The sequence below is a fragment of the Pelophylax lessonae genome, assembly GCF_965119305.1.
Source record: "Pelophylax lessonae genome assembly, chromosome: 2".
NCBI lineage: Eukaryota > Metazoa > Chordata > Amphibia > Anura > Ranidae > Pelophylax > Pelophylax lessonae.
The window spans coordinates 706,319,101-706,331,818 of record NC_138769.1 but is presented as its reverse complement, the minus strand read 5'-3'; the positions used below and the strand labels follow the sequence as shown (position 1 = coordinate 706,331,818).

The 12,718-nt window shown below is 40.1% G+C and overlaps 1 protein-coding gene across 2 annotated transcripts in view; it reads right to left on the bottom strand.

Moving 5' to 3' along the window:
• Window positions 1-12,718, bottom strand: part of MYO7A (myosin VIIA) — a 299,552-nt gene that overhangs the window by 144,744 nt on the left and 142,090 nt on the right. For both annotated transcript variants that reach the window (XM_082245915.1, XM_082245914.1), the window contains exons 17-18: window positions 11,935-12,027; window positions 4,264-4,358 (exon numbers count right to left, since the gene is read on the bottom strand). In XM_082245915.1, coding sequence (XP_082102041.1) covers window positions 4,264-4,358; window positions 11,935-12,027 — 188 coding nt within the window. The remainder of the gene's footprint in view (window positions 1-4,263; window positions 4,359-11,934; window positions 12,028-12,718) is intronic.

Sequence of the window (12,718 nt, the reverse complement as noted above, 5' to 3'; positions counted from 1 at the left end):
ACAGAACAAAATATAATAGAAAATAAAAGGTAGAATAAAATAGAAACAATATAACCATCTTCTGAAATTTGAATTTCAAATAGAATAAATTCAAATTTGAACAGAAAATAAAGGAATAGAAAAGAATAGAATAGAAAATAAAAGAAAAGAATATAATAGAGTAAAATAGAACAGAATACTAAATTAAAGAATAGAAAAAATTGAATAGAAAATAAAGGGATAGAATAGAAAATAAAGGAATAGAGTAGAAAACAAAACAATAGAATAGAATAGAAAGGAATAGCGTAAAACAGAACAAAATATAATAGAAAATAAAAGATAGAATAAAATAGAAAGAATATAACTATCTTCTGAAATTTGAATTTCAAATAGAATACATGCAAATTTGAACAGAAAATAAAGGAATAGAAAAGAATAGAATAGAAAATAAAAGAAAAGAATATAATAGAGTAAAATAGAAAAGAATACTAAATTAAACAATAGAAAAAATTGAATAGAAAATAAAGGGATAGAATAAAAAATAAAGGAATAGAGTAGAAAATAAAACAATAGAATAGAATAGAAAGGAATAGAATAAAACAGAACAAAATATAATAGAAAATAAAAGATAGAATAAAATAGAAAGAATATAACCATCTTCTGAATTTTGAATTTCAAAAAGAATAAATTCTAATTTGAATAGAATAGAAAAGAACAGAATAGAAAAAAATAGAATAGAATAGAATAGAAAAAAATAGATTAGAAAAACAATAGAATAGAATAAAATAGAAAGAATATAACCTTTTTTCCAACTTCAAATTTCGAATAGAATGAATTCGGATTCTAATGGAATAAATTCGAATTTGAATAGAATAGAAAAGAATAGAAAATAAAAGAATAGAATATAATGTAAAAAAGAACAGAATAGAATAGAAAATAACCATTTCCCAAAATTTGAATAGAATAAATTTGAATTCAAATAGAATAGAAAAGAATAGATTAGAATAGAATAGAAAATAAAAAAATAGAATAGAATAGAAAACAATAGAATAGAATAAAATGAAAAGAATATAACCATCTTCCAAAATTAGAATAGAATAAATTTGAATGTGAATAGAATAGAAAATAAAATAACAGAATAGAAAAGAATAGAATAGAAAAAAAACAATAGAATATAATACAAAAAGAATATAACTATATAACCATCTTCCTAAATTTTGAAAGTCAAAGCCAGACTAATCCAAACCACGGTCAATAAAAAATGTTATCACCAGGCTCACAGACAGAATAGTCTCCTATACAAAAAGTATGGGGAACCTGGACCCAATGCTGAGCTCCGCAGACCTTTGATAGATGCCTCCTAATACTCTGAACCTGTCTGATCCTCTTTCTAGCCGACCAGGTGCAGGGCAAGCGCCCCCTCCCCAAGCCACGTGCCCCCGTCCTGCTCCCCTCTTCACTTCACTTTATTTTACCTCCTCACCTTTTCTTTGACCTTAGCATTCCTTTCTCCCACAATGCACATCTCATAATAATACTGAACTAAGCATCCCTTGCATTGCAGACTTACCTTTATTATAAACTGTCTATTAGAACCACTTCCCGACCGCCCCATAGCAGATAAACTGCTACAGGGTGGCCGTACTGTACAGAATCGTGTACAGTATATACTGTATACGTGATGCTGCACTTCCGCCTAGGGGGCGCACGCGCGCCGGCGGCGGTCCACTTCTGTGATTACTCACAGCAAAAGGTGATCTGCGGGTGCTGGGCAATGGATGTCCGCTGGCACCCGCCGATCCTCGGACAGAGACACAGAAAGTAGACATGTGCGGTTGGTTTCGTTCCGAATAAATATTCAGACAAATTTTTCGTTATTCGGAGATTCGGATATATCCAAATAACCGAATTGCAGTATAAACAAAGTTTCCTGAATGCTCCGAATAACAAAACAAAATTCATCCCAATTTCAGAAACTCGAATTGAATTTTACATCGAATTCCAATCGAATTCGAACTGTAAAAATGTTTCTGAAATCAAAGACTGTGTGTGTTATTAGAGTACCATTTTGAAATAATGCTGTTTTTGGTAAACCAAAGATTATTTGAAGAGTCATTGAATATTTTTCTTTTTGTTTGTTCAAAAAACAAAAAAAAAAAAAAAAAAAATCTGAAGTTTTCAATACGAAATTTCTATTTGAACGTTTTGAATAATAAAAAAAAAATCATTAAATTTTAAGATAATTAGAAAAAGACATAAAACAAATTCAGAATACAAAGGAATCAACCAAATTTAACTAAACTAAATAACTAGAATAACGAATCTAATATTGTAAAGTGCTGCGCAAACTGTTGGCGCTATATAAATCCTGTATAATAATAATAATAATAATAAACAAAGTGAAACGAAACAATTTTTTTTCGTCACACGCACATATCTTACAGAAAGGAGCTCTGCCTATGTAAACAATTCAGAGCTCTGTTCTGACAGGGGGAAAAATTATAGATTTTGCGTCCCTGCAAAGCAGGGAATAAAATTCATCACTTCCCTTAGAAAATGCAGCACACAGTTTACACAAAAACAATGGCTAGGCACACAGTTAACCCTTTGCTCACCCTAGATGTTTACCCCCTTTCCAGCCAGTGTCATTAGTACAGTGACAGTGCATATTTTCAGCACTGATCACTGTATTAGTGTCACTGGTTCTCACAAGGTGTCAGTTAGTGTCAGATTGTCTGACGCAACTACTAGTATAAGGGGGAAAAAAATACAAATTCCAGTATATACCCCCTAGTTTGTAGATGTGATAATTTTTGTGCAAACGAATCAAAATACTCTTATTGGGATTTTTTTTGCCAAAAATATGTAGCATGTTACATATTGGCCTAAAATTATGAAGAAATTAGGGGGTTTTTTTTAATTTTTATTGGATATTTTTATAGCAGAAAGTAAAAAATATTGTTGTTGTTTTTTTTTCTTCAAAATTGTCAGGTTTTTTAATAGCGCAAAAAATAAAAACCGCAGAGGTGATCAAATACCACCAAAAGAAAGCTTTATTTGTGGGAAAAAAAGGACATCAATTTTATTTGGGTACAGCATTGAATGACCACACAATTGTCAATGCAGAAAAAGGGGGCTCCCCTATGGTGGGACTTTTCAGGTACTCTAGTGAAAATACAATAGTATAGTATAATACAAAATGTTATTGAAAAGATAAGTTCATACATATAAAAGCATTGCAAGCAGTTATGAAAATGCAAACGCAGTTAATAGAGACACTGTAAGCTAAAGAGTACCCCTGAGGAAGAAGTATTACACTTCGAAACGCGTTGGGTTCCCTGCTTCTACAGTACTCACGTTGTCTGCAACTTTTGTATTTTCATAACTAGAGTGCCTGAAAAGTCCCACCATAGGGGAACCCCCTTTTTCTGCATGTGCATACCTTTGGGATGTGGCACCATCATCAGGGTCGCCATTGAGAGCAATCTTTTAGACCATACAATTGTCAGTTGTCTTTAGGGACCTTGCTTTGTGCACTGGTCCAAATTTGGTGGTGGGGGTGGGATTATGGTGTGGGGTTGTTTTTCAGGGGTTGTGCTTGGCCCCTTAGTTCCAGTGAAGAGAACTCCTAAGCCGTCAGCATACCAAGACATTTTGGACAATTTCATGCTCCCAACTTTGTGGGAACAGTTTGGGGATGGCTCCTCCCTGTTCCAATGACTGCACAAAGCAAGATCCATAAAGACATGGATAAGAGAGTTTGGGGTGGAGGAACTTGACTGGCCTGCACAGAGTCCTGACCTCAACCCAATAGAACACCTTTGGGATGAATTAGAGCCGAGACTGTGAACCAGGCCTTCTCATCCAACATCAGTGCCTGACCTCATAAATGCGCTTCTGGAAGAATGGTCAAACATTCCCATAGACACACTCCTAAACCTTGTGGACAGCCTTCCCAGAAGAGTTGAAGCTGTTATAGCTGCAAAGGGTGGGCCAACTCAATATTGAACTCTACAGAGTAAGGCTTTATTCACATATAGGCGTCTCGCCCAAAAAAAGTACAAGAACTTCTTTTGGGCGACAGACGTCCTGCGATTCTGTTTGCATGATTTTACCATGATTTTTTCGGGTGATTCTGCCCGCGACCCAAACGCCTATATGTGAATGGAGCCTAAGACTGGGATGCCATTAAAGTTCATGTGTGTGTAAAGGCAGGCGTCCCAATACTTTTAGCAATATAGTGTATTAGGAGTCTAATGATAAAAATAAATCTGGGACGCTCACCTGTCTTTGAAGCCCCGAACCACTTTCTGGATGAGAATAACCTTGTCTGTAATGGCCTTGTCTCTTTCAATTTCCAGCAGCATGTCATGGTGGTCCTAGAATTTAAAAAAGAAAAACATGATTGAAGTGTACATAAACCCTAACAATAATCTTATTTGCTTCCTTCCTGTCTGTTATATATACTTTTGAAAGCGCTGTGTTATATACAGTATCTCACAAAAGTGAGTACACCCCTCACATTTATGTAAATATTTTATTATATCTTTTCATGTCACAACACTGAAGAAATGACACTTTGCTACAATGTAAAGTAGTGAGTGTACAGCTTGTATAACAGTGTAAATTTGCTGTCCCCTCAAAATAACTCAACATGCAGCCATTAATGTTTAAACTGCTGGAAACAAAAGTGAGTACACCCCTAACTGATAATGTCCAATATGGGCCCAAAATGTCAATATTTTGTGTGGCCACCATTATTTTCCAGCACTGCCTTAACCCTCTTGAGCATGGAGTTCACCAGAGCTTCACAGGTTGCCACTGCAGCCCTCTTCTACTCCTCCATGATTACATCACAGAGCTGGAGGATGTTAGAGACCTTGCACTCCTCCACCTTCCATTTGAGGATGCCCCACAGATGCTCAAGACAAGCTTGGCCAGTCCATCAGCTTTACCCTCAGCTTCTTTAGCAAGGCAGTGGTCATCTTGAAGGTGTGTTTGGGGTCGTTATCATGTTGGAATACTGCCCTGTGGCTCAGTTTTCAAAGGGAGGGGATCATGCTCTGCTTCAGTATGTCACAGTACATGTTGGCATTCATGGTTCCCTCTTTGAACTGTAGCTCCCCAGTCCTGGCAGCACTCATGCAGCCCCAGACCATGACACTCCCACCACCATGCTTGACTGTAGGCAAGACACACTTGTCTTTGTACTCCTCACCTGGTTGCCACCACCCACGCTTGACAATATCTGAACCAAATAAGTTTATCTTGGTCTCATCAGACCACAGGACATGGTTCCAGTAATCCATGTTCTTAGTCTGCTTGACTTCAGCAAACTGTTTGCAGGCTTTCTTATGCATCATTTTTAGAAGAGAATTCCTTCTGGGGCGACAGCCAATCAGACCAGTTTGATGCAGTGTGCAGGGTAAGGTCTGAGCACTGACAGGCTGACCCCCACCCCTTAAACCTCTGCAGCAATGCTGGCAGCACTCCTACGTCTATTTCCCAAAGACAACCTCTGGATATGACCCTGAGCACGTGCACTCAACTTCTTTGGTGGACCATAGCAAGGCCTGTTCTGAGTGGAGCCTGTCCTGTTAAACCACTGTATGGTCTTGGCCACCGTACTGCAGCTCAGTTTCAGGGTCTTGGCAATCTTCTTATAGCCTAGGCCATCTTTATGTAGAGGAACAATTCTTTCTTTCAGATCCTTAGAGAGATCTTTGCCATGAGGTGCCATGTTGAACTTCCAGTGACCAGTATGAGAGAGCGAGAACGATTACACCAAATTTAACACACCTGCTCCCCAGTCACACCTGAGACCTTGTAACACTAACGAGTCACATGACACCGGGGAGGGAAAATGGCTAATTGGGCCCAGTTTGGACATTTTTACTTCGGGGTGTACTTACTTTTATTGCCAGCAGTTTAGACATTAATGGCTGTGTGTTGAGTTATTTTGAGGGGACAGCAAATTTACACTGTTATACAAGCTGTACACTCACTACTTTACATTGTAGCAAAGTGTCATTTCTTCAGTGTTTTTACATGAAAAGAAATAATAACATTTTTACATAAATGTGAGGGGTGTACTCACTTATGTGAGATACTGTATGTTACCTACAATTGCAAAAACATATAAAAAATGTTATCCTCTTTCAAACCCAATAGGTATATTGAATTTTCCGAAAAAAAGTAAAAACAAAATGTGATCAAAAATATTAATATAATATAACAGAGGATAAAACAGGGGATATAGGGGAGGGAGGCATGCAAGTGAAGGAGCCCAAATGTAAATAATCCCTATATAGGGATTACAAAGGAGCAGAATCTATTGGGTTTGAAAGAAGATAAAAATGAATAATCGGATGTATATTATCCAATTTTTGGATGTTAGCTATTGTATACATTTTTCTATGTAATGATTTTTTTCTGTTGTAGTTTAAATATTGTAAATCTGCAGAGATGTCCAACTTTTTCTCCATTTCCATTCTAGAATGTGTCCTTCCTATTCCTTTCCCTGTCCGGCACAAGTAGGCCCTGCAGGGCCTTCATATACTCAGACTGTCGGGTGAATAGTTCCCCGGTGGTATGGGTGTTATTATGTCGGCGGCCATTAGTCCTCCCATTCTTCCCTTACATGTTATTGACACAACTCTATGGAGATGACGCATTGCATCGTCCTCTTGAGGTACGACGTTCTTTTCCATCTGCGCATGCGCCCTATGTGTCGATGGTGAAGGGGACGGGATGACGAGGTTTCGTCAGCTTAATGGGCCATGACGGGCGACGTAATACGTCGCGCATGCGCCATATGTTGAGGAAGCCGATGACCGCGATCGGCGCCATTTCTCCCCTGCATTTGTCAGAGGAAGAGGTTCAACTATGCATGGAAGACACAGAGGAGTACTACCATCCACTATACGAATAGAGACGCCTTTCTAATGGTCTCTCTTCTCTGGCAAATTTTATTTTGCACAGTGAGTATTACTGGGGTGAGCACAGATGATGTATTCATCCATGTGGATTTCCCATCATACATTTTTGTTTTGTTTTTTTTCAAGGGCAGTGTTTTTACTTTCCTGGAATATCAAACACATTTTCCCAGCCGCCCTGCAGGGAATAGGAATATGGGTTGGCTACATGTCGGAAACACCGGGACATCTCTGCAGAGTTCCAAAACGATATGGAAATGGTGGTTAGTAGATAGTGGTAGCACTTCTTTCTGTCATTTCCACATACATGTAAGTGTAAAATATATGAATTATTGATTCTGAAAGTTATTTTAATATATTGCAGAAGTTGGGATTTTGTCCCTGAAGAAGAATATAGTATATCAAAAAGTTTGAAACGTGTTGGACATTCTCTCTTCTGTGGATCATTTGGTCCAATTTTCCGAATCCCCCCTCCCAGTGTTCTCTTGGTTGGGGGAAAACCAACATAACTACCTCAGCAGCAATTGTTATTTGTCTGTGATTTTATGTTTTTCACATTTTCAATTATGGTGTATATATTATGCATGTATTTTTTAGCATGAATTAATAAAATAAAATCTTTTAATACAAGTCAATGTATTATTGCCTTCAAAATTCCAAACCTAGAGGATGTGTTCTTTACATTTTACCTACGTGATGGGATTAGCCTTGTGTCAATTCTACCTTGTTATCTAACCTTTGTGTGATGTTTTGGGTAAATTGTTGGTTTTATTGTTCATGTGGTGACTGACCTACTTTTGAAGAGTATAAAAACCTGTATTTCTGGTAAATAGTCATTCCTCTCAACATCTTGTCTGTGTGTGATCCTTGGGGTAAAAGGGTTGGTATTGGTTTGAGAGCAGAAGGTACTGAGGAAGCACCCAGGCGTTCCACTACAAATACATTCTAGATCTGTGTATTCATCCTTGAGATTTGGTGTTCTTTATGTATTTTTTGCAGACCTGTAGAGCAGGGGCGTAACTACATGGGTTGCAGGGGTTGCAATTGCAACCGGCCCCATGCTCCAGGGGGCCTGTGTGGCTCCCCTGTATACCTGGATAGGAGGGGTGGCGGGGGAAGGATGTAGAGAAATCACTGTCCTCCTTTTTCCTCCTGTAGCTGCAGGAGGAAAATGGAGGAGATTGGTTCCTCTGTATGCTGCCCCGGCCACCCCTCCTATCCAGTTCACTTGTGTTCTGCTGTCTCTGGGCCTCTGTGTGCTCCCCTGGTCCCAACTGTGCTCCCTCCCCTCTCCTGCCAGCAGCTGCAGGGGATGTGTCACAATAGAGAACCAGGAAGGGGTCGGTAAATATTTAATTTACCAGCTCTTTCCTTTTCTGAATGGACAGAGTCATAGTCAGTGACATTGTAAAAAAATAAAATAAAATGATAAAAAATAATACAATTAAAATAACAAAAAATAAAAACTACTGACACCAATGGGTGAACTTCAAGGATCGCAAAGGTCCCACTTGCAACCGGGCCCTGGCATTCCACCACCGTGGGGAGGCCCCAAGATGGCAGGAAGGGGGCCCACTGCAGAACTTGTGAAAGGGTAACGTAATAAAGGGCCCCGCAACGTGAGTAAAGGATCAGTGGGAAGAGCCCCGGGCTTGAAGAGAAGGGCCCGGCCAGGGGTCTGGGGGGCCCTTCATGGTTTCTTGCACCGGGGCCCTGAAGGTTCTAGTTATGCCTCTGCTGTGCAGTAATCCAGTGTGAGACTTTAGCTCCCCCGTCAGTAGAGAATGGACTGATAGGGGGGTAGCCATCTCTAGCAGTAATTATAACGAAACCCATTCTATAAATATTTATCTGATCTCTATCCTGTTCTTGGAGTAGGAATAATTTGATAGCCTATTATGTCCGGGCCCCTCCTGTTTATTCACATCCCATGGAATGTCCAGCCAGCTGTTCTCTCCATTTCCTGTTGGGGAAACCTCCATTTCCTGCAGGAGTTTCCTCTAGGACTGACAGATGCCGCATCCGATAAAAGACATTGGAGAGGCCCTGGAGCACAATAGGATGTCATATAAGGGCCTTCTGTCAGCTTTCTGGGCAGCTAGGATATGGGAAAGTGATACCAATCTGTTTCTTGCATGGGCCAGTTTAACAGACACGCAAGCTTGGGTCTACTGGTTATGTTTAGGTCCCATTTACACTTTTGCATTTGAAAAATTTAAGCCACTAAGATCTTACTTCTTAAACTATGGCGAAAAAGGCCTCGTGTGATGTCTATCACAAGGGTCAAATGGGGATCCTAACTCTGCCTTTAGGTCCCCTTTACACCTCTGCAGTGCACTACCAAACGGACATCATAGACAAGGAACGGGTTCATTTTCAGTTCACCTTCACATCTGTGATTGTGGTAATGCAGGTGTTTTACTGCAAATTATTGCATCACACAGAAAATGATGACCATGATACGCTGTGGTGCCTTCAATTGTGAACATTTTGAATGCGTTGCAACGCACTTGTGTTGAGGTGTGTATGCAAGGTGTGTTGGGGGTGTGATTCAAAATAAGTAGCACTGTAACACACAGTAATCTTTACTCATGGCGTGCTGCAATAATTCACAGTAAAACACCCGCATTACCGCAATGAACAAATGTGAAACTGACCTCAGCATGAACCTTTGCATTGTCTATGTGTTGGGTAGGTACAGCGTTGTGTGGTAGACAGTGAACACACAAGGTTACGATTTGCAAAGAACGATGTCTTGAAACAGCAGGTTGAAAGCTCAAACCGTCCCGGTGGGGAGGTTCACCTCTCCCGTGCCACTTACAACTGTAGAGCAATTGACAGCGGAGAGAAGACTGGCTGCCTGAGTGGCCAATCGTCAAGCACCAGCACTGTCACTTGGGAGGAAGGAGAGTGCATAACAATATACCCATACTTGGAGATACAAGAAGGATATATTACTTTACTTTCCAGGGTAAACAGATGAGTGGGGGGAGCAAAAGTATAAACTTGGGCTATCTGCATAGGTAAAGCCCATGTTCACCCGTCTCATGTAATTGTACATCCCCAGCTTCTACACTACTTGAACAAGGACACTAAAATACCAATTTCTTTCTACCTGGGCCATATCAACCCTGAACCCAGTAGTAAGGACAGAATATTCTGGCAGCCAAAAGGAGATTAGTTGATATGATAGCTATTACACCGTACTTCCTTAGTTGCCACTTCCGGTCCGCGCTGTTTTACCGCTCACGCCCTACGTGTTACGTCACGGTCATGTGACGCCCATCAGGGCTTTATTACATGGTTTATGGAATTTTTAAAATATTGTGTTTTGTAAGTGCAATTGTTTAATAAATTGGCTGTTTATATGGTAATACTACTATATGGGAGCCCTCTTTTTATGCTTATTTTATTTAGAGTCCTATATCATGGCTGCATGAATACCTAAAACATCTCAAAGGCACAGAACTTGTTTTTCCTTTTTAACTCACTGCTTCCCCTCATTCACTAGTATGATCATACATGTATTTGTATCTATTCTGTATTAGCTCCTGCACAGTTTTAAATTTCCTAATCGCTCTTACTCTCTCATACTGGTCACCGGAATTTCAACATGGCACCTCATGGCACCTCATGGCAAAGATCTCTCTAAGGATCTGAAAAAAATAATTGTTGCTCTACATAAAGATGGTCTAGGCCAGTGATGGCGAACCTTGGCACCCCTGATGTTTTGGAACTACATTTCCCATGATGCTCAACTACACTGAAAAGTGCACAAGCATCATGGGAAATGTAGTTCCAAAACATCTGGGGTGCCAAGGTTTGCCATCACTGGCCTAGGCTATAAGATTGCCAAGACCCTGAAACTGAGCTGCACTACTGTGGCCAAGACCAGACAGCGGTTAGCAGGATAGGTTCCACTCACAATAGGCCTCGCTATGATCAACCAAAGAGGTTGAGTGCATGTGCCCAGTATTTCAACATAATGACTCCAAACACACCTCCAAGATGACTACTGCCTTGCTATAGAAGCTGAGGGTAAAGGTGATGGACTGGCCAAGTACGTCTTCAGACATAAACCCTATTGAGCATCTGTGGGGCATCCTCAAATGGAAGCTGGAGGAGCGCAAGGTCTCTAACATCCACCAGCTCTGTGATGTCGTCATGGAGGAGTGGAAGAGGACTCCAGTGGCAACCTGTGAAGCTCTGGTGAACTCCATGCCCAAGATGGTTAAGGCAGTGCTGGAAAATAATGGTGGCCACACAAAATATTGACACTTTGGGCCCAATTTGGACATTGTCACTTAGGGGTATACTCACTTTTGTATATACTATATATAAGTATAAGTGATTTATTGCGGATATGGGAACACATTTGGTGATTGCAGCAGCTGCACCTGTAATTTCCTGATTTCTATCAATAGTTGGCAGCGCGCTACTACCACATTTATACACTAATAAAGTGACTCTTTGCTGACAGTATAAGGGCCCTTTCACACGGGCGCTCCGTGTGTCCGCAAATCATCCTCTTTTTTTGCGGATGATTTGCGGACATAATGTAAGTCTATGGCATTGCGGATGTCAGCGGAATACCATCCGCTGACATCCGATTTTCTTCCTTTCAGTTCTGTTCCGTTTTTTGGAACGGAACAGAACCCTATTTTTGTTCCGTTCAAAAAACGGAAAGGAAGGAAAATCGGATGTCAGCGGTGTCATCCGCTGACATCCGCAATCCCCATAGACTTACATTATGTCCGCATATGATCCGCAAACGGATGGGATGATATGCGGGCACACGGAGCGGATGTCATCCGCTCCGTGAAAAAAAAAAAAAAGTCCCGCAGCGGAGCTTTCACACGGAGCGGCCGTGTGAAAGAGCCATAACTTAGCCATCCTTTATCACTGGTCTGACTATGGATATGTTGCAATTGGTTATTGCACTTTGTATCCCACCATTACTCTCTGCATTGCCATCTGAAATAAGGCTGTTTAAGAAGCAATGTTTTCACTGTTTAAATACCTTTAGGAAGATCTTTGTTTTACCAATCTGCCAATCGTCATGCTTGCCCAAAACACATTCGGCGATGCGCTGACATGTTCCACGCAGGTCTCCCTGGAAAAGCAAAATATAAGCAAAAAGCTCAAAACATTTAAGGGAATACCTCATTGTACTCTGTTATCACTGGTTATAACATACTGTAGGTAAGGCTCAATTCACAAAGCTAACACACCAGGATACGTAGCCTTATTTACCAAAAAAGTGACAGCTATTTTCAGTTGAGTCCAATGTCCTTTTTTAAATTACAGCTACTGTACATACCAAAATATAGAGTGCCTTAAGCTGACCATACATTATACAATCTGATTGTATCTCCTTGAGATCTACAATCAACTACATAGTGCAAAGGCCTGCCGGAATAAATAGAAAACTGAATGGGTTGGTGAGGTATAGCTAAGGATATCTAAAGGATATTGTACAAAAGCTTTCTGAACGGAGCTTAAATCTACTGCAGCCATTATAATGCTCTAAACTTTCAAAATAGACGGAAATTTTCCTGCATTTGAAGACATGATTTTCTAGAATACTAATACCCCTGCTTAGGGCTGGCCCAAGACATTGTGCTACCTGGATCCAAGAATGAAATGCTGCCCCCCCCCCCCAAAAAAAAAAATCACTCCCACCAAAAGGACCCCCTAAATCCACTATTTTATATCAAGTAAAATTACATTTACCAGGAAGTCAGATTTATATGCAACACCTGACAAATCACATGTTCAATTCCAAACCACAAACTCCAGTATTA